Source organism: Tiliqua scincoides, chromosome 2 (genome assembly GCF_035046505.1).
Source record: "Tiliqua scincoides isolate rTilSci1 chromosome 2, rTilSci1.hap2, whole genome shotgun sequence".
In the NCBI taxonomy this organism is placed as follows: domain Eukaryota; kingdom Metazoa; phylum Chordata; class Lepidosauria; order Squamata; family Scincidae; genus Tiliqua; species Tiliqua scincoides.
In genome coordinates, this window is record NC_089822.1 from 79,276,556 (window position 1) to 79,298,752 (window position 22,197).

General features: G+C 42.5%; 1 protein-coding gene across 1 annotated transcript in view; it reads right to left on the reverse strand.

Moving 5' to 3' along the window:
• BNC2 (basonuclin zinc finger protein 2) overlaps positions 1-22,197 on the reverse strand; it is a 457,344-nt gene that overhangs the window by 114,194 nt on the left and 320,953 nt on the right. Inside the window, exon 4 of the mRNA XM_066616198.1 lies at positions 12,815-13,050. Coding sequence (XP_066472295.1) covers positions 12,815-13,050 — 236 coding nt within the window. The remainder of the gene's footprint in view (positions 1-12,814; positions 13,051-22,197) is intronic.

Consider the following 22,197-nt stretch of genomic DNA (forward strand, 5'->3'; position numbering starts at 1 on the left):
CTGCCCCACCATCAACACACATGCCATTGAAATATCTTTGCCTAAACCAGTGGTTCCCAACATTTAGGATGCCGTGGACCACTGAGACAAAAAATTGGAATTGGCATGGACCACATCCAGCCAAGGACTCTAAGTGGAATTTTTTCAGAGGGTACAATATTTCTTTGGGGTCCCTTCCTAAAGGGGGAGGGGAGAGAGTGAAACATAGTCAGGGAGGGTGGCGACAGAAGTGGGCAGGAGAGGGCAAAACAGGTCAGGGGGAGGGTTGCAACAGCAGGAAGAGCCCTGGTCTACTGTGCTTCCCAATGTGGAACCCAGGTCTACCTGCCAACACAGTGTCAGCAGCTAGATACAGTAATACAGAAAACCAAACACATTCCTAAGTCTCTAAAAATTTTTAAATATAGAAAATCATTGCAGAAAATTAGATCATCATATTTAGGCTCACACTAGAATGGTAAGTGTCCAGCGGTACCAAAACATACTCCTGCAGCAGCTATAGTTCCACAGTTGTCCTTGATACACCCCTTCTTGGTAAGCGGATCCACAAGCCAAAGAGCTCCTATAGCAGACCGATTTCATCCCAAATTTGACAGTATTAAGAACTGTCATGTATGCATTCCTTGGCCCAGCACATACGGACTGCAGCAGCCGCTGCCACCATGCACCCAGCATCTCACGTAGGTAGCAACCTGGGTGAAATTGAAAAATATACAATCCTAGAAAATTTCTGAGGGCCCTCCTTTGGCTCCTGGGTCCCCTTTTTGACCCTGGGCCCAGGTATACATTATCTCATGTACCCCCTCGCATGAGCTCTGCATGCAACCCCCACTCCTTCACACAAAAAATACTATTAAATTTGTAATAGTTAGAGATTTGTTACATGTATTATTTATAGTGAAGATCTGTGGGTTGCTGCTTTTGTTGCTGGCTGTGGACAGGTCGCTCTCTGTGGACCTCTCTGGTGGTCTGTGGGAGAGCGTGCTGAAAGTGAACAAAGGCAATTTTTTCCTGAGACTTTGTGGACTACTTGTCAGGGTCTCACAAACCCCCTGTGGTCCCCGGACCACTGGGTGGGAACCAGTGGCCACTCTAAACAGACATCATGGGTTCCTTTCCCTGGGTCGCTTCTTCTGAGACTTTAATACACACTACAGTGCTTTGCATTAATTGTGATGGTGCATGTATACTACTGCTTTTCTCATAAAAAGATACATGGAAACAATAGACAAATCTTTTTATGACTACTGCTTATGCATTTTGTTGAAAAGAATGGCTGTGAATGGATAAGTAAACCATTCATAAGTGATGCTGGGTGCCTGCATTTTGTATCGAGAGAGGTGGCCCCTCATACTTATCACAGTCCCTGTTGCAGTCTCACAACACCCTCTTCCAACTCTTTCCAATTCTGCAGATGGCTCAGTTTTATTCTTCATGTTCTCCCACGGCAAGTCTCTCCAGGTTAGCTGTTGCATTTATTTAAACATGCAGTGCTCAGTCTTAAAATTGGTTTTTCCTACATGCAATGCTGGAGGCTATTGTGTAGGAGAAAATGGTAGTTCCATTAATAAAAGCATTATTCGATGTTAGAAGTTGTCTTTATTTGCTGCCATTTTCTAACATATCAACAGTGACCTCGAAGACATTTAAAACACCCCACTTGGCGTATGAACGCACTAGCCCTGCTTTCCAAGAAATGCTACTTTATCAAATGATCATTACTGTTGGACAGTCAACGTAAGTGATTACAAATCCCAGGAAATCCCACTTTTGGAAAAGAAAAAAAAACCCTGTAGACTTTTGTATGTGTTTAGGAGGGTAACAACAATAATACACTTAACCTCATTCACTGTCTAGCCAACTGATTTTTAAAGTGTAATTTACTTCTTTAATGCATAAACTTCACCCCAGAACTATCAGGCGGTTTCCATTCAGCAAGAACAAACAAACAAACAGAAAAGAAGCCACAAAATAATTATAAAACATATGGTGTGCACCATGGCTGTGTTTATTTTATGACAGTTAACTTTATTTACAGTGTAATCTGGTAAGAATTAATTCTCAAAAGACTATACACAAAATATGGCCAGCTTTTTTCCTCACCCTCAAACCACATACACCAGAGCTATGTTGTGAACTCATGTAAATAAATTGTCCTAAGTGGAAATCTCTTGCTTTTTACAAACAAAACAAAATGCTTTCTTAAAAAATGGATTCATTATGAATTCTTGAGTGACAAAAACTACACATTGCCAACAGCAATAAAAAAGCAAGGATACTAGGAAGGAAGGCTGGTTTTTAAACTGTGCCAAGGTTTGGTGGAAACATAACATTTTGAAAGGCTTCCTCTTCCTGTACTGATTCTTAGACGTTCTTGGTCTTGTGTTGTTCGCATTAGCCTAGTTAATCATGTATCTGTACAGCTTGAGAAGAGCTTTGCAAAGATTCATTCCTTTTTTTCACAGAGGTTTTTGTTATAGCAAAGCATTTCCAGAGACATTTGGAAGAAAGCTAAAGCTCATTTGAGTAACTTGCTATACTATAGGCAGAGGTATTAAGCGGGGACGATGCCCAAGTAACAGAGGTTTGCTTCAGGGAGGTTTTGAGGGACCAGGAAGGAAGATACTCGTCTGAAGTCTGCTCCATAGCAGTTACTGACTTCCCCTTAACTCCCCTTTCCCTCCCTCCACTCCATACAGCAGATTCAGATACAAGGCTAGGGACCAACAACTGTCTGTTACAGACGCTGGAGTTTTCTAAGGGGAACAGAATTGGTTTTGATAAAGTGTCCATTACATTTTCATGAAAGTGCAGGGGAATGCTGGTCTCCCTTCTGATTTGGGGGTATGTGTGCATGTGTGTGGGAAACTAACTAGGTATCAATTCTTAGAATACAGTCTTGCATTACTACCTTTTGATTTTCAAAGTGAGTAGAGCCTTGGCTTCTTGACTGAAGGACTTTTTTCCTGCACAGCCAGTATATCCCCCTTAGCGGTCTTGCAGTTGTTTTCCTTAAGGATGAGCTGGAGATGGGATGGGGGGAATTTCCATGACCCTTTCTGACCCTGTCAAAAGGCACCCTCCCTTTTGATGACTGGTGTGTGGGAGGGGGATTGCTAGAAAAACAGGTGGGAGAGGTTGCTGATGTAAAAACATTGCCCTGAATAGGCTTTGCTTGCCCTCAACATATTTTGATATCATGATCAGCAATGTTGCCTTTTTATGACATGATCTCTGACTAGCTAAGGTCACAAAGTCCAGGATCAATCCAGGAGACATCATGGCTTGGTGTGTCTCAGTTAGATCAATTAATTATTATTTTTATTTTTAAAAAATCCCACCCCCTTTCTCCCTACTTCATATAACTCACAATATCATTAAAAACGCAGTCAATTTAAAAAAAGAAACCCCACGAAAATATGATTACAACAAGCAGCAGTAGACAAAACAAGTGAGCTCCCTGCCAAAGCTGGACAGAAGCAGCATGGGTTGCAGCTACCACCCAGACATCATGAACAAAGCCTTAGGAGCATTTCCGAACTCTAGACCTGCTCCTGCAATCTTTTCCATAACCGGCTGAAACGCCATCACCGAATCATCAGATCTAGCCAAAAAGATCTGCGTAGCAAAAAAAACACCGCGCGTATTAGAACCATGTGTTGTGGTTACTTTTTATATCTCGTAATAACTAGAGATGCAGGTGCAAACTCTTTTGCTTCTCACTTGAAACTAGAATCACTTTTTCCTTCAACCACAACAGTCAGTTTTCAATATGCTTGTATGCAAATGAATAAATACATGCTACTAAACTATGGCATTCCACTCCCCCTGCACCAGAATATGTGGCAATACTTGGCAAGAGTTATTTAGGATGACCTAGATAACTTCTGAATTGTTGCTGTATCACTATTAGTACCCATTATCCTGCAGTTTTGCTGCCTTGATGTTTCAATTGCAAAAAAGAGATTACCTGTTGGTAATCTCACTGAAATCATTTTTAGCTACTGTAAACACGCAAGCAAACACACTCACCCCTCTTCCTGCAGAAATAGTAGTATTCTGACGCATATGCATATTTTCCTGTCATAAAACTGGGGTGTGGGGAGAAACACTGACATTTCAAAATTTACTGTTATTTTCACTGGTTTACTATAGTAATAATAATAATTGTTTGATATCTTAATATTTAATTGAATGTTATTCTCATTCACTTTGTAAATACTGATAACCTGTGGCCAGATAATGCCAAATTATTAACTATTTGGAATAATGTTACACATGTTGGAAAAGGTGAACTATGTAGCAGTGCAACAAACAGAGCTCAAAAAAAAGTTGTAGAATTTGTTGCAAGTTGAGGAAGCTCTTTCGTTTCATAAAAAGAAAATTAAAAACAAATTTAAGTGTTCCCCCAAAATACTTTACTATACATTTTAATTTTTTTTAAATCTGACCTTACAGATTTTAAATGTATTCAGTGTTAAAAGCCAGAGTTTCATTTCTCGACATCCTCAGCACTGTACTTCTGGCTGCCTTCAAGGCAACAATAAGTGTTAATGACATTTACCCATCCTAATAAGAGTCATTCACACTTCACTGTTACTCCGGGTTATTACTTAGGACAGGCACTAGCACCTCATTGAAAGATCAGTGCTGCAAGGGAAAAGTTCCCCCTGAGATCCCTTAGACTTCAAGAAAATGCACTAAATCAATGGATGCTAGATAGATGGCAACTCTGATTCTCCGGGGTCTTTCATGGTTTTAAAGTCTCTGAAGTCCCAGGTTTCAATATTACCAAATGTGAGCACTACTACATACAACTAAGCAAAAGTCGTCCCTATTTGTAAGGATTTGAATAAGCCAGTGTCCAAGTTGGGGGAAGCCCAAGTACATTTAGGACTTCTATGGTCTGCAAAGATCTTGGTACTGCAGAATTCAAACAGTCAGAACTGACAGTGAACAGAATTACCTTTACATCTTGCTGGTTGCTTTGGGTTTCATACAGTGAAGCTTTATTATGAAGGTTGTTCTGTTTACATAGAACACAGGTATTGGCTTTAAGTTTCATGTTCCACCTATCATATAATGAGTATGTCTCATTTCCTTAGAACATGTCCAGATGGCTGTTTACCATCATGTTCCTTCCTGAATACTGTTGGCCACAGCTAGGAGTGGAGGAAAGGAGAGATGTGCCACTTCCCACAGGATAACTGTGCACACCATGGGAAACTATATAGCCTATAGGAGTCCCTCAACAAGTTTCCTCAACAAGTTGAGTTTCCTCAACAAGTGGGAAACCCTGGCCTCTGAGCGGCCCGCTTGGAGGCAGGCTGTGCAGCATGGCCTTTCCCAGTTTGAAGAGACACTTTGCCAACAGTCTGAGGCTAAGAGGCAAAGAAGGAAGGCCCATAGCCAGGGAGACAGACCAGGGACAGACTGCACTTGCTCCCGGTGTGGAAGGGATTGTCACTCCCGGATTGGCCTTTTCAGCCACACTAGACGCTGTGCCAGAACCACCTTTCAGAGCGCGATACCATAGTCTTTCGAGACTGAAGGTTGCCAATACCAATACAATAGGAGTCCCTGTCAGACAGCAGAGGCCAAGGTTGAGAATGACTCCCTGTATCTCTGGATTTAAAGGTCAGAAGTACTGAAAAAGTGGACCTAATCCCTTAAATTACAGTCAACTAGATTTGTCCTTCCAGAGATTGACACTCCCTACAAATCTTATCTCATAAAGAACTTCCCTGAGCATGCACAGGAGAATTGATGATCCTCCAGAGCTAATAGCTAAGGCAAGAATCAGATTCTCTTCTAAACAAAAACCTTACACTGAATTCATGTAGCCCTGAATGTTTAAACAGGATTTATTGAACTGAACAGGTTCCTAAAATGTTTGAAGTCAACTGCCCCTTTGTTTACATAAGTTTATGTTTGTTTTGATACTCTTGATGATCTCAATCACACTTAAGAGTAGCAAAAGGGAGCATGATACAATATTCCTTGTTATGTTTTATGGGTTTGTGACTTTTTATCAGCTGCTGCAGGATAAAAACAGACCTATGAATTCAGGCCTAGGCACAGAAAGTGCTTTACAATTCAATTTTTAAAAAGAAACATAAATGACTTTCCCTTATTCTAGAACAATTTTCAGTATCTGGTATTTATAAACAGGTATGTGCCCAAGGAGTTGGGCCCTACCATGTTAAAGTACACCTTCTGCACCTTTCACATACAGAGAATCATTAGGTACACTGCACTATTAACACAAGGAAGAGTGGCACACTAGATAGCTTGGCACTCATGAAAGGGTGAGTTCTCTAGAGATTGCACTAGTCTTCATTGTGGATTCTACAGCTCTGTTGATGACATTGACATTTTCGGCTGTCAGTTGTGCATCAACTTAAAAAAGAACTATGTGGATATGACCCTGCAGATACAACTCCACAGATCTTGTTGTCAATGGAATGGTTGTATTTTCTTTTGCGTTGCTTCTTTCCTATTTCAGGATTGACTATAACAATATCTCTTGGACAGAAAAAAAACAACCTGACACGTACACTGCTTGTCTAAAGTTGGTTGTTCTTTCCTGTCAAATTATGGAGGATTGGGGGGGGGGGGGTACACTGTAATCCACTTGCAGATCACTGACCACTTTCTGGTGGGCCACCAACTGCTTGCAGATTGCTGGGATTCTTGCAAAGAATGCTGGAATATATGGACCTTGATCTGGCATAAGGCAAGATTACATATTTAAGGGAGCAATCCTACCCTGCACTGGAACAGGCAAGTCAGGAGGCTTGCGCTGTATCCAACGCAGGATAGGGATTAAAAGCTGCTCAGCCAGAGGCAAGGGGAAACTTATCCCCTTACCTCTGGGAAAGGTGCCCTTTCCCCAATGGCTCTCCTTGGACTTGCGCCACCTCTTGAGGTGGTACAAGTCCGAAGAGAGCAGAGCGGCTTGGAGCCGCTCTGTTCTCCCCTGGAACGGGGATTGAGATTCAGCATAACTGCCGGATCCCAACCCCACCTCCCATTCGCTGCCTGTCCATCCCTGGGCTGTCTACCACCCGCCTGCCCCCTCACCCAGGAACACTTCCCTCCAGCCTCCTCCCCACCTACCTCAGAGGCTTGCATCGGCCCAGCCAGGCCCAGCCTGGCCGATGCAAGCCTTGGTGCCTCCGTCAGCGCAGAGGCTTGTTCCAGCCTCCACAGGCCAGTGTGCCTCTGCGAACTGGCCTAGTCGACTCCTGAGGAAGCGCAAACATGCTGTAAGGCATGTTTGCGACCCTCCTGGGCCGGCACAAAGGACTTGCACTGGCGCAGGTCAAGGGCTGGATTGCGCCCTAAGTTGATTTAGCACAGGTTAGTAATAGCTTAAAGTACTATATTCAGAGATTCTAAGTGTGTACTCTTTCTTTGAAAATTCAATACACAAGCATGGACCACAGAGATTCTGGGAAAAAGAAGATGCAAGACAAAACTCTGTTCACAGAACATAGACAGAACATAGTTTAGGGGTGTTCCAGCAGGCTGCTATCATTATGACTACCAGCAGGCCGTTCTCATTATGACACCTTTAAGACAGATTCAAGTCTCTACAGATGAGTTTCAATAACAATAAGTCAATATTCAACACATGTCAGTAATGTGTGCAATTTTGATGTACATACCACTACATGTACTAATGTACATACCCCATTTCCCCTGGGGGCTGGGGATAAGAATAGGCCGTCAGTTTGGCTGTACTTGTCGTAAGAGGCGACTAAACAGCCACCGGGTAGATGGGACTCGTCAGCCTGGGAAGGCAGCTCATCTGAGAGAAGGAAAACTCCGACCCCAAACCTCCACTGCCTTGTGGCTACATCCAGTTATGGAAAAGGCTTCAGGAGTCAACCTAGAGGCAAAATCAGGAGCCGGAGTCCCTGAGGCAGTTCATGGCTGAACACAGTCACGTTCCTGCTCCTGCGACGCCGCTGGAACCAACCGTATTGGCCTTTGCCTTTCCATTGGACCATTTCAGTGACGTGGAGAGGGGGGATCTGCTGCATGGGTAACAAACTATCCTCCATACCTACTTTACCCAGGCTTCGCGCACTGGAGAGGACACTATGTTCCAGAACCACCATTCAGAGCGCGATACCATAGTCTTCCGAGACTGAAGGATGCCAACAACAACCACTAATGGAGAATAGGTCCACCAACAACAAAGAGTCATGAAAGCTGAAGGAAACTCCCATGTTCAGAGGTGGTATTCTTTTTGCAGAGGAATTGGGGAAACTGGGGACAGATACTGCCTTTTCATTCCCTTTGTCAACTTTCTGGACAGAATCTGGCTGCCCACTGCTATGTCAAGCGACAGGAGGCTTGACTTGAGGGACTCTTGGCTGATCTAACTGGGCTCCTATAATCCAATGAAAAATGTGCTAATGTCTGCAGTGCCCTCAGATTTACAGCAATGTGAGATAGATGGAAATGTGAGGTTGATGGAAATGCTAGTGTAATGTTAAAAGCACTAATTACTCTTCATTATGGATAAAATTTATGTTGCTATAATATTGTGGGATGATATAATTCCTTTATTTATATCCTCTTCCTCCATAATACACACTGCATTTATTAAGAGAACTTAAAATTTAGCTAGTAAAACGTTTGCTTTATTCTTTCACATTTTACTCAGTATGTAATTCCCCACATTTCCACACACCTCTACCAGTAATTCTTTGCTTCCCAAGTTACATATGCATAAAATTAGAGAAGCCAAGCAATAGGCATGCTTGCCTAGGTCACTTACCATATCCCTTCATTTGACCAGCAACACAATCTACAGCCAAATACTAACCAAGTCAATATGTGCAAGACTTTTAACAGCTGTTCTAACTTGCCTTGATAATTATTCTCCTTTAACTGAGAAAATGTTCAATACAGTATTGTTGAGCACAATAATCATACTGATGCCTTGAAGGCTACAATATGATTGAACTTTAGCCAGATAAATTGACCTCTAACCTAACAGTGTATTATAGAGGCTTTACACCAGTCAGCTATGTGGTTCATTTTTGTTTCTCCACCCTTTGACTGTCAACCCAGATTCCAGTCAGGCAATGGCTACAACGTAGGAACTCATGTGATAGGTCCCACTCACGGGGTGCTGGGCTGTTAGGCGTTAACAATATAACCTAATGAACTCAAGGGAAAGCAGCTTCCACGCTGCTTCTCTAACATCTAAAAGGCATCTAAGTTCTGCTGAAAACATAAAAGGGAATTTTTGCACCTTAAAGGTGAACACAGTTCATCATTCATGATCCAGAACCCACTTCATTAGAGTCCCATAGGTTCTGTCCCTTGCAAGATTATACCAATAAATGTATGAGCCTTAAAGGTGTGATAACAATCTTGTTTTTAATGAGACAGACTAAAATGGCATTCCTCTGGAATAAGTTCTACTGCAAGTCATTCCTACTAAGGTACATTTTTTCCATCAGATCATTCAAACAGTAGAAACCGGCCTATTCCTACAACAGTTGGCCACCACAATGAGTTTCCCTTTGCCATGAAGGAGTTACAGAATCCAGTCTCAGGCGTTCAAATGTCCTTTTGCACCGTACACTTGAAAGCAAATGTATTTTTAAGCTCCGTGTAGGAGCACAGTCTACTTATCAGGATACTAGTCTTTTTACTCACCTTTTAAACGACATTATTCAGACCTCAGGAATTTACACTTTAATGCATAAGCACACATGGCAACATTTAAAAGAGAAACATACATCTGTGAGCACAAGGCATATGCCTGAATCTAAAGCATATGTGAAGGCACATATTCACATTTTCAGAGGGGGGAAAAATCAATGATAATCTTTACATAGAATTAACATTTTGCATTTAGGCACCTGAAACTCTTTAAATCCTTAAAAGCAAATTAATAAAGTCCTAGTAGCCTTCTCCCCCTCACCTCCCAACTAGGTTTATAAGGTTTTAAAAAGTAGGCTCAGCGTACCCAAAGTTGAGAAGCAGGATTTGAAATAAGGTTAGGAAGAGAAAAGGAAAGGACAAAATTCTTAGAACAAATCTAACATTAGGTCCTCGTTATGAAGCTAGAACCCTAATCCTGAAGAAATTTCTCTGGAATTATATTACACTGATTTTAATGGAACTTGCCTTCAAGTATACTTAAGAATGCAGTCCTGAAGCATGTAAGCTGGAACTCTTCCAGAGCTCAAAACAGATCGTGACAACTATGGTATATAACCAACATGAAATATTAAAGTTTTTGTGTAATGAATTACAGTATAATGTGCTTCACGCTACATCAAAAGAATGTAGCATTGAGAAGTTAAAGTCAAAATAAATGAGACATTTAACACATGTTTTTTAACTGCATGCCCCCTTTTTCTTCTAAATATCACCAAAGGATATGGATTGGGACCACAATTTGGAAGGAAGAGTGGCTTTAACCATTTCCCTTCATGATTATCTCAATTGGATCAGGAACCCTATTTGTTCCTGCTATTTGTTGCTATTTGTTGCTGCTATTTGTTGCTGCTATTTGTTGACTGCTATTTGTTCCAGGAGAGAGGCTCCCACTGATACTCATTGATTCCCATCCAGCCAGATTGCAACCATGGTGAAACAAAGGGCTAAAGTTCTCTCCTCCTGTCTGGGCATCTTGATCTAAATCAGGGGTGTCCAAACTTTTTGGCAGGAGGGCCACATCATCATGCTGACACCGTGTTGGGGGCTGGGAAAAAAAGAATTAATTTACATTTCAAATTTGAATAAATTTACATAAATGAATATATTAGAGATGGAGTTTATATGAATGAATGAAGGTCTTGCAATAGCTCAAGCCCTATAAAAGGCTTTGCACAAAGCAAGGTCAGCCTTTCCTTTGCTGCTGCTGCTTCATCACAGATGTGAAATAGCAAGCGGTGGAAGAAGCCCTAGTCCCACAGCTCATGGAGAGGTCAAACAGTTGGCCGTCACTGCTGAGAGTAGTTGCATCAGACCAGTGCAGGCTCCAGCAAGTCTCCGGAGGGCCAGAGGCTCATTGGAGACTGTGGGCTCCCTGAGGGCCAGATTGGGAGTCCTCAAGGGCCACAAGTGGCCCCAGGGCCAAGGTTTGGGCACCCCTGATCTAAATCATAGAATTATTGACTCTTAAGAGTTGGAAGTACTTTAGAGACCATCTAGTCCAACTCCCCGCTCAGTGCAGAGAACTGCTATAGCATTCCTGACATGTGACCATTCAGGCATTGCCTGAAAATCTCCAATGAGAGATAACACACAACTGCCCAAGGCAGACTGTTCCAAGACTGAACAACTCTTACTTGGGAAATCCTTCCTCATGGTTAGCCTAAATCTACTTTCCCAGTTTCAACCCAGTTATTCTAGCCCTCTCCTTCATCTGTGTGACTATCCTTCAAGGGTCTCATTGCTGCTGTTTAAAGAGAAAAAAAGAGAGAGATGGTGAAAAATTTAGCCTTAAGCATCTTGTTGAGTTTGGTCCTCAGTTCCTATCTTCTAGCACTTGTTCCTGGAAAAACAGCACTTGTACCTTATTTTGCCTTTTTGAAAAGATGCCTTTTAAAATGTTGGCGAGCACAAATGAGCACTAGAGTTTCCAGAAGATGCACCTTGATTCTGGTACCCGTGCATGTGGCTGCATGTGCATAAATCAAAATGTCAGTATACTGCTTCTTCCAGCCCCTCTAACTGCCTAATGAGATCAAAAACTTGAGCGTGAGGTTTTGTTTACCACACTAAAGTTACAGTGGGGACACTAGTCTACTAGCGGGACACTAGTAACCTGAATATTGGGCAGGAGGTACAATCTCATGGAGTCACCCTGCCTGAAGAAGCTAAGCAAGATTTGCTGCCTTGGATGAGAAACAGAGACAGAGAAATGGAGAGGTCGCTGATGCATCTCTGCAGAGGAGTGTAAACAAAAGCGGAGGAGTCAGCTGGCAAGAAAAAGAAAGATCTTGAGAATCTGTCTGAGGTTTCATTAGCAGCTGCCTGCAAAAGCTTGCAAGGCTGGCAAGCCAGGATGAGTCTGAACTATGAATGGGAAACATCTCAAGAAATGGAGTGTTCTATGATTCTCTCTTAAGGAACAATATTGGAAAATGGAAAATTTTCCTATTGGAAAGTGGGGTTTAATATTAAACTGCCTATGTAAACCATCATGAACCTATGACAAAGGTGCTATATAAATAATAAATAAATAATCAATATTCTAATGGCATGGAGTTCATACAGTTGTAGCATTGCTTTCATTAAGCTTGCGGATATCCAACTACAGCTGGTAAACAAATTCTGTCTGTCTGTCCATCCCTTTCTCCTCTAAAGCAGCCCTGTGTTCCTATGCTGAACTCCTATCTTCAAAGGTGAAAAACTTGAAAAATATTCATAATTGAAATACAAGCCGAATAAAATTTGTGTGTTCTTATAGTTTCACAGCCTTTTACGATATTTGATCTCAAACTTATCTCCGGGATTATAAAGGCTAGAAGTGTCACCTGTAGGAAAACTGAGATCATCAGGAATGCTGAGATAAACATGAATCTATCAGGTGTCCACAAGCCATAGTCTTCCCATTCCACACCTGCAGTGCATGAGAAATGTTATGATTAACTGCACTTTGCCAAGGCTCCTATGATAGCCAAACTTATGGTACCAACACTGTCCACCCACTATCGATACACATGAAGTCGCCAATACATCTGACTTTATAAAAAAGAGACAAGGTTAAGAGGTTCTACTTTTTTGAATCTGCAATAGAATACTCAACAAATCCATGCACTAGGCTGGTTCCTACCTGAAGGATGTAGCCCCGAACATAGTCCCGAAGTGTCCAGCCCAGCCCATGTAGGATGTGCAGAACTTCTTCTTGTTTCAATACACTGAAGAGTCGGTCTAGCAATATCTTCAGTCTCACTGGCACAGCCTGGGTACCATAGAGCATCAGACTGCTGATGTCAAACACAACATTGGATTGTACTATCTCCACTTGAGTTGGATGGTACAGATGCTGGGTGCTAAGCTTGTCCAAAGCTGAGAGAGAGAAGAGGAAAAGAAATTAAGTCTGAAATGTTATTCTATCAAATGAATTTCTATGCATAGTGTGGATTAACATAGTGTGGCACCAGGCGTGGTCTGTTAGTTGAGCAGAAGGGTGCAGGAAGAATGCTAAGCAGACATGGATCTGGTTTAATTTTGGATGGGAGACTGATAAAGCTGTCATGAGACCACAAAGAGGAGTTGCTGTTTACAGCTTGGCCGACCTGAAACTGCTCCTGCTTGGCCAACCTGAAACTGCTCCTGAAAGGCATACCCAAATGCCACATGTAATAACCATGCCTTGAAGGATTCCATCTGGAAGAAAAGGGTTATCTACGAGCTGCCCGTAGAACAACTATTGTAAAAACTCATTTGTACTCCTTGGGCATTTGCTTCAGCATGGGAAAGGCAGAATATAAATCTCTCAAATAAATAAATTAATAAATAAATAAATAAATAAATAAATAAATAAATAAATAAATAAATAAACAAACAAACAAACAAACAAACAAACAAACAAATAAATAAATAAATAAAACCAACATTTTTAAAATGTGGTAATAAGTCTGGAGATACAGCATATAAAATCACTCTGAAGATGCAGCATATACAACATGCAATATGTGAGACTGTTACACCATCATTCTGCAATAGATACAAATACAGCTCATGTTTCATGTCACCTATTTTTAAAAACATCTTTGCGGTCATTATTGGAAGAAGTAGACTAGGAAAAATATACCTCTACAACAGCCGTATTCATGGAGGAATTGTCAAATATAATAAAATGCACTACTGGTAACTATAAACTTGGATTTTAAAAATCTTTTTAAATTAGTTTAGCATACAATATAGAAAGACAAGGCTTTTATCAGCACTGTTTTGCACACCATATGCAGTCATGTTCTCCTGCTTCTGCTATCCCTCCAGCAACTCCAAAACTACCATGGCTTTGCATAGTCAGTTTGAACAGTCCTGCTATCATGAACTCTGCAACCTGGAAAAGGATCAACCTGGGATCTGTATTGGCAGTGCTAGGGTATAACACCTGTTCCTCACAAAAAATGAGCCAGGAGGAAAGCACTGGCACCTCACTAGGTTTTGCTCACAACTGTCCATTGTTCAAGTCCATTCATCTGACCATGGCTGGAGGAGATGTTCAGGGAGCTGAGAAGGTTTGCCTGCCACTGGAGGAGCCAATGAATCACAATCCCCCAAAACCCTTTCAAAAAGGAGTTACTGGATTAAAAGAGGGTGTGTGTTCCAGCAAATGCAGAGTTAATTACATTTTGTTGTCATGCTCCTCCAGACTCAGGAAGTGAACAACGAATGGCCCAATCCTATCAAGAGCCTACAGTAGCAGATCTCAAAATCTTCGGCCGTAGACCCCACTGAGGTGGCACAAAAGCCATGCCAGTGCTGCAAGTGAGCCAGTCTTGCCCAAACACTCTGCTGGACTAGGTAAGGTGGCAGCAGGGGTGGACCATGGATGGTTCAGGGGAAGTTCAGGAAGGGCAGGGGGCGGGGATTTGGCTGGAGGGGATGGATCTTGGCAGTAAAAGCTGATTTATCCACCCACCCTACCCCCTAACTCTCCTTGAATGTACACCAGCAAAATAACTGGTGTGGGTTCAAGGAGACCCATAGAGGTAAGTAAAAAAGGTTTTTACTTATGAAATAAGTAATGATCAGATGGTTTTTACTTACCTCTCGCTGGCCATCTGATCGTTCCCACACCATAGCATGCAGCAGACTCTCCACTAACATGGCTGCATGCTACAGTGTGGCAGGGGAACGACTGAACTGTAAATAATCTTAGCTAGGGACAAGTGTACTGCGGGTAGCTTGAGTTAGTGAAACTGCATTAATGAGTGAAAAGTATTGTTTATTCAGAGCATTCATTTCATGAGGAAGCAGAGGTCATTAATGCTTTGTACAATGTAATGCAATGAACTTGCACGATGGCATTTTATATACATTTTAATGGAATTTTGTCAGTTTTTAAAATAATGTTGTAGGAGGTCCTCTTCCTCTTCCTGTACTTTGGTATCTTCTTTGCTTGTGGTCACTGGAGAGTTCATGTACTCTTGATAAATTGCTTTCTTACATCCATAGCGTAAATGCCCTTATCATTTCCCTGCTGGCTTCATTCAGCACATTTGCCCCAAGGGATACATTGTCAAAGAGTTCTGGTTTCCTCATACTTCATTTCTTGCTACTGATTTGTCTGATCTTTCCTATTCTAGCAGTTTAGTCAACCTTGAATAAATAGGTTTTTAAAAATTAATTTAAAGTTCACAAAAGATAAGGGATTGGCAGACTTGGGGATTGAAGTCCTCTGCTTCTCTGAGGAGCATTCACACTGCAGAAATAGGAAAGGTGGTATTCTGCCAAATACACTCAAAGTTAATTATTTTACTTATTTTTTACAAGTCAACTCAATTGCTAAGGGGCTGGAAGAGCAGCATCCTTCGAACCGAAATAGTGGTATGGCTACATCAGCAAAATGCAACAACACTACACATTAGCAAAATCTCAAACTCAAGATACTTAAATGGAAAAGTTTGTGAGATCCTTCTCCCTCCTCTGTGAATTCCCCCTTCGCTTCCATCATTTCCTTTAACAATGATGCAGCATTTCATCTGCATTGGTGCAAACCAAAGCTAATGCCAACCAGATTCACTTTTAACCTGGGTTCATAAATCTACTTCAAATCCCTGCTAACTGGGCTAAGAGATACTTCAACTGATGGCTCCCTTAGGGTTCAGTTACACAGTTACTTGCCCCAATTCAGGCTTAGGGTTAATAAAGAATAGCATGTGGAGGGGGTGCAAATAAGGATAAAATTGAAGCATGAATAGGACGGCTTTAGTAATTTCTCCCCACCATGGTTTTGATACTGATTAGACACACCTCTATACAGGCTGAGTCTAGTTATTCGCGAAGGTTCCATTCCAGAACTCACATTGATAGCAAAATCACATTAAAGCAAATCCATTTTAAAAACAATGTCCCTTTGCTAGGTGATTTAAAAACAGCCTTGCAGACTTTTGTGATGTAAGACAGAGTGATTAGGTAGACCAGTGATTTTCAACCTTTTACATCTCATGGCATACTGACAAGGCACTAAAACGGTCAAGGCACACCACCAGGTTTTTGACAACTGACAAGGCACACCATGCTGCCATTGAGGGCTCACCTCTCCCATTGGCCCTATTAATAAATGACCTCCCCCCAAATTCCCGTGACACACCTGTGGACCACTTGTGGCACACCAGTGTGCAATGGCACAGTGGTTGAAAATGGCTAAGGTAGACCATCAATCAGTCTGTCTCCAGGCACTTAGAAAGGCTTCACTCTGAGCCAGCAACCCCTCCCTTCACCAATGCAAAGTGATTACCTTTCTTTCATGTGCTCAGGGGGAAGGGAGGGGTCGCTTGCCTTGGAGTGAACTAAGTGCCTGCAGAGAGAATGATTATGGATTGTCAGCTGGCTGCCCTCTCTCACATTAACGAGGCTACTGTTAAACAACTTTTTTTCCTTTAATTTAAAGAGCCCTTCTCATAAAGAGATAAAACCGCAGGTAAAAAAATCTGTGGATAATTAGGTTATACCTATAAGCTCCTTTTTAAATGAAGAAAAAAAATCCATTGGTTTTCAGTAGATTTAGTTTTTTCACTTGAAATAGTGTGGATAGGGGGTGCAATTGGGATCAATCATGAAAGCTACTGATTGAGAAGAAAACAGTTTCTGAAGTGTGTGATTATCTGCTTATGATCACATAATAAATTGCAAAAAGACTTTTTTTCTCTACAACAGCAGCTACTAACAGCACAACCCTATGCAGGTCTACTCAGAAGTAAGTTCCAATATAGTCAGTGGGGTGTACTCCCAGGAGACTCTGTATAGGACTGCAGTCTTGGGCTGGGAAAGCTAATTTTCACTAAATGTCAACAAGTTAACTTATCTGCATTAGGCACCCAAAAGAAACTGAAGGGGCAATCCTAAGACACCCTTGGGTCAACACAAGTCCCTTGTGCTGGCCCAGGAGGGTCGCAAACGTGCCATAAGGTACATTTGGGCCTCCTTGGGAGTCAGCTGGACCGGAGCAGGAATGCGTGCTGGCCCGCAGAGGCTGAATCCAGCCTCCACGCTGACTTCACGGAGGAGCCTTGTGTCGACCAAACTTGGCCAATGCAAGACTCTGGGAAGGGTGGGGAGAAGGCGGGAGGGAGGCATTCTGGAGCGGGGGAGGGCGGGTCTCAAGGGTGGGTGGGCAGGGCAGATATGCCAGATCCCAACCTCCATTCCCGAGCAATGCAGAGTGGCTACAAGTCGCTCTGCTCTCGTTGAACTTATGCCACCTCTGGAGGTGGTGAAAGTTTGAGGAGACCCATTGGGGCTGCAGTTGCTTACCCAGGGGTAAGGGAAGAGTTTCCCCTTATCTCTGGCTGAGCCACTTTGGACACCTATCTTGCGCTGAATACAGTGCAGGCCTCCTGGCCTGCCTGTTCCAGCACAAGTCCCTTGTGTAGATATAAGATAGGGACACACAAAATCTGTTTTAAATCTGTTGCCACTTCAGATATTATGTAAAAACGTATTTTCTACAGCAAAAGAACTAAAGAAAGACTGAAAACCAGTATGTATATCCAGCTAAGTTCACAGTTGGGTCTAGTATGGGTCAATGGTTTACTGGATTTGAATGCTAATGGGGAATATACATATATTGCCCCTCAAGGGTCCAGCATAATAGATCATATGCTGGTCCCTGCTTCATTTTTACCCTATGTGGTAGAATTCCGAACTTGTGATCCTATTTTAAGCGATCATCTTCCACTCTCCTGTACTACGGCATTGCCCTACAGTGGTCAGACACTTTTCATTCCTTCTTTATCCGATGCTCTTCCCCATGCAGCATCTGGGTTCAATACGGCAATTTTACAATGTATTAAAGTTAATGATAAAACAAAAACCTTTTTAAAAATATGATGCAAAGCAATATTTTACAGAACGTCATTTCCATCTTCCAATCCTCCTGGTCACCAACAGAATTTATTACTGGTTTTGAAACTTTAGCAGATACTATAACATCTGCCCTAAGCCTGCCTCTGCTACAGATGGAGCATAATTACGAAAGAGGCGAGATGCCCAGAGTAGAGGGCACTTGTTTGGCCCTTAAGGCTGACCCGCACATAGTTTGTAAAAATTTTAGAGAAAATAGGTGTCCAGCTATTCTATCTCATTATTTGCATTGAGGTCACACCTGAAAGAGGCGATAGTTATGAGTAGACATCGCTCAAATATGAATCGCTAGAAGGTACAATGCAATTCTCTCAAAAAATTCCAAGCAGTTCTGGAGGGTGGTCTCAGGTTTTTTTTGTAAACCGCCCACAGGACCTTTGCAGATTTCTGCATCTTTGTGGGTGTCCTATTTTAAATTAATCTTTTTTGATGAGAATTACCAAGAACCAACCATTGATTATGCCTCCCTATTGGATATTCAGGAATGGCCTCCGGTAACAGCTTCAGATATTAAAAAATTTATTAGTGGCCTCAGTGTAGGAAAGGCTGTTGGACCAGACAGTCTACCCTCGGACTTGTTTAAGTTGGATTTGGACTGGTGGGCTCCTCTTCTAGCCGATCTGTTCACTCAGGTGGACAGGTCAGGAATTATGCCTGCCTCCTGGACAAAATCCATCTTCGTTCTGCTATGCAAAAAAGGCGACAAAAGATCTCCTGAAAACTTCCGACTGATAAGCCTTTTGTCAGTGGTAGCCAAGATGTACTCCAAACACTTGCTTGACAAGCTCTTAGGTTGGTTATCAGAGAACAATGTTATAGGCCCTGAGCAGGCCAGGTTTTGAGCAGGAAAGTCAACCATGAATAATTGTCTGATCCTGTCTCATCTTGCAACAAAGTATGCTTCGCAGTGAAATCCACTTCTATATGCAGCTTTTCTGGATCTCAAGAGTGCATTTGATTCAGTGGATCAGGGGATTAAGTGGGGCAAGCTGACTAAAATGGGTCTTGATAGAAGACAGTTTTTGCTGACACAGAGATTCCACTCTTGTACCTCTGGTCATATCAAATTGTCCTCACTTGGCGATTTGTCTAGGGAAGCAGCCCTGAATAAGGGAGTAAAGCAGTGTTGTATGCTTGCCCCCATCCTGTTTAATTTATATGTTAATGATTTTGCCACTCACTTACATGACGTTGAAGCCCACTGCCCTAAACTTGGCTCTGTAAAAGTGCTACTCTGTGCAGATGATACAGTTCTGCTTTCTCAAACCAGAATCGGCTTACGGCGCCTGGTTCAATCAATTACGGCACCTGACATATTTTGAACAAAACAAGCTCTCTTTGAACTGTGAAAAGTCCAAAATCTTGGTATTTGGCGGATCATGGAAACCTTGGCCTTGGACTTGCAATGGCAAAGCAATCAGGCAGGTGAAGGAATTCAAGTATTTGGGCATTCTGTATTGTTACAGACTCTCTCAGAGCCCGCACCAGCAGGCGAGGATCCAGGCTGCAAAACTGTCTACACAGGCCACTGCATGCTTTTTCTATGCATGGGGCAATTCCTATATCCCTTCTGCCCTGCAAATCTTCAATGCTAAAGTTAAGGCCCAAATTTTGTACGGAACATCTATTTGGATGTCTGCATTTGGCGCCAGCGTTGAGAGGATCCAGTCATGGTTTTTATATAAAATATTTGCTCTACTGCACCACATCCCATATGCAGTACTATGTCTGAAAGTGGATCAAAACAAGTTAGAAGCCATGGCCTGGGTGAGTTTCTGCAAATTTTGGCTAAGGGTTTGTTATGCATCTGAGCAAGATATTCTGCTCAGAAACCTATTAACTGACCCAACATTCTCCCCAGGTCTGTTATTGTTCCTAAAAAAGGTTCAGGCCATAGGGTCTCTCAGCAGATCTGTTAGGAGCCCTCTTACCAGAGCTGGCATTTAAAAAACCCGGACTGAGGATATAGAGCGGCAAGAGCTGTTTGCAGCCGCAACCACGACCTGTTCTCCCCTCCAGTTTTTGCTTTTTCCAATCCTGGATAAACAGCCCACCTACTTATATTTTCTATTTAATTCACAGGAACGGAGAGCCTTCTCCCTGGTGCGTTGCAATGTTACGCCATCTAATTTTACATTGAGGAGATACAATGGCCTGAGTATGCAAGCAAGGGTGTGTAGCTGCAACTCTCTGGACTTTGAATCACTTCCACATATGGTTTTAACTTGCAAATGGTTTGACGATCTGCATTCGCAGTTGCTCAGGTCATTTTTGTCTTCCAAATGTGGGTCGGGGGACTTTGTGCTACATCAGTTGCTACTAGGAAATGATGAGGCATGTACATGCCAGGTTGCAAAATTTCTTTACTCAGTTTTGAGGAGGTGTGGTATAAGTAAGTAAAGGTGGTGTATTGGTTGGGCACATGGGCTGTTTTAGGCGTGGTTTAAATGTATTGTCCTATGTTATGTTTTATTTTATGCCAATAAAGTTTCCTGAATCCGAATTTGAATCATATAATAATAAACTTTATTTTTATCCCGCCCTTCTCCCCAAAGGGACCCAAATTCATATCAGAATTTGTTGTGTGTTCTGCAGTTCAGCACATCAAGGTGTACGTACAAAGTGAGCAGTGATAGGACTGCAAAAGTTGAGATTCTGAAAAAGGTTCTATTGGCAACAGATGCTAAATCTAACCCATGTGACAAGCTATTGATACTCTGGTGGCCACCTGCCCTCTTATACAGTCCATGCTGCAGATAATGTTGCAGCACCAACCATGCAGTTGTCCTGTGTAAGCATAAGGAACCTGCAGCAGAAAAAAATGCATCTCTTTTATTTCCCAAGGGAAGCTCTGTATTTCTCATTTTGTGCTGAAGTGCAATTCAGGAACATATGAGGCCAACATATAACCTTATACTGTCACTCACTGAAGCCTGCAAAAATATATTCCTAGTTGCAATGATCACTTTTGAAGGTCCCCATATGTTTTTAGTAATGCATTTACATTTGCTCCCTTTTGTTGGCAACCTTCAGTCTCGAAAGACTATGGTATCGCACTCTGAATGGTGGTTCTGGAACAGCGTCTAGTGTGGCTGAAAAGGCCGATTCAGAAGTGACAATCCCTTCCACACTGGGAGCAAGTGTAGTGTGTCCCTGGTCTGTCTCCCTGGCTATGGGCCTTCCTTCTTTGCCTCTTTGCCTCAGTCTGTTGGCAAAGTGTCTCTTCAAACTGGGAGAGGCCATGCTGCACAGCCTGCCTCCAAGCAGAACGCTCAGAGGCCAAGGTTTCCCATCTGTTGAGGTTCATTCCTAATGCTTTCAGATCCCTCTTGCAGATATCCTTGTAGCGCAGCTGTGGTCTACCTGTAGGGCGCTTTCCTTGCACGAGTTCTCCATAGAGGAGATCCTTTGGGATCCGACTATCGCCCATTCTCACGACATGACCAAGCCAACGCAGACGTCTCTGTTTCAGCAGTGTATACACGCTGGGGATTCCAGCTCGTTCCAGGACTGTGTTGTTTGGAACTTTGTTCTGGCAGGTGATACCAAGGATGCATCGGAGGCAGAGAATGTGGAAAACGTTCAGCTTCTTCTCCTGTTGTGTGCGAAGAGTCCATGACTCGCTGCAGTACAGAAGTGTACTCAAGACACAAGCTCTGTAGACCTGGATCTTGGTATGTTCCGTCAGTTTCTTGTTGGACCAGACTCTTTTTGCAAGTCTGGAAAACATGGTAGCTGCTTTGCCGATGCGTCTGTTTAGCTCAGCATCGGGAGAAAGAGTGTCGGAGATCGCTGAGCCAAGGTACACAAAGTCATGGACAACCTCCAGTTCGTGTGCAGAGATTGTAATGCAGGGAGGTGAGTCCACATCCTGAACCATGACCTGTGTTTTCTTCAGGCTGATTGTCAGTCCAACTCACCTGTATTTCCACAGCTCCATTGCAGAAGCTAAGCAAAATGGCTCTGTAGGACATCTGTATGAGAAACCACCTGGGAACCATATGTAAACTTTTCAGCTTCTTGGAGGGAAATTGGGCAGCTCAATCCGGCATTGAGGAACAGTGACAGAGGAACAGTTGCAAATGGCCACTGTGTGAAGCACTCTATCAAAAGCCA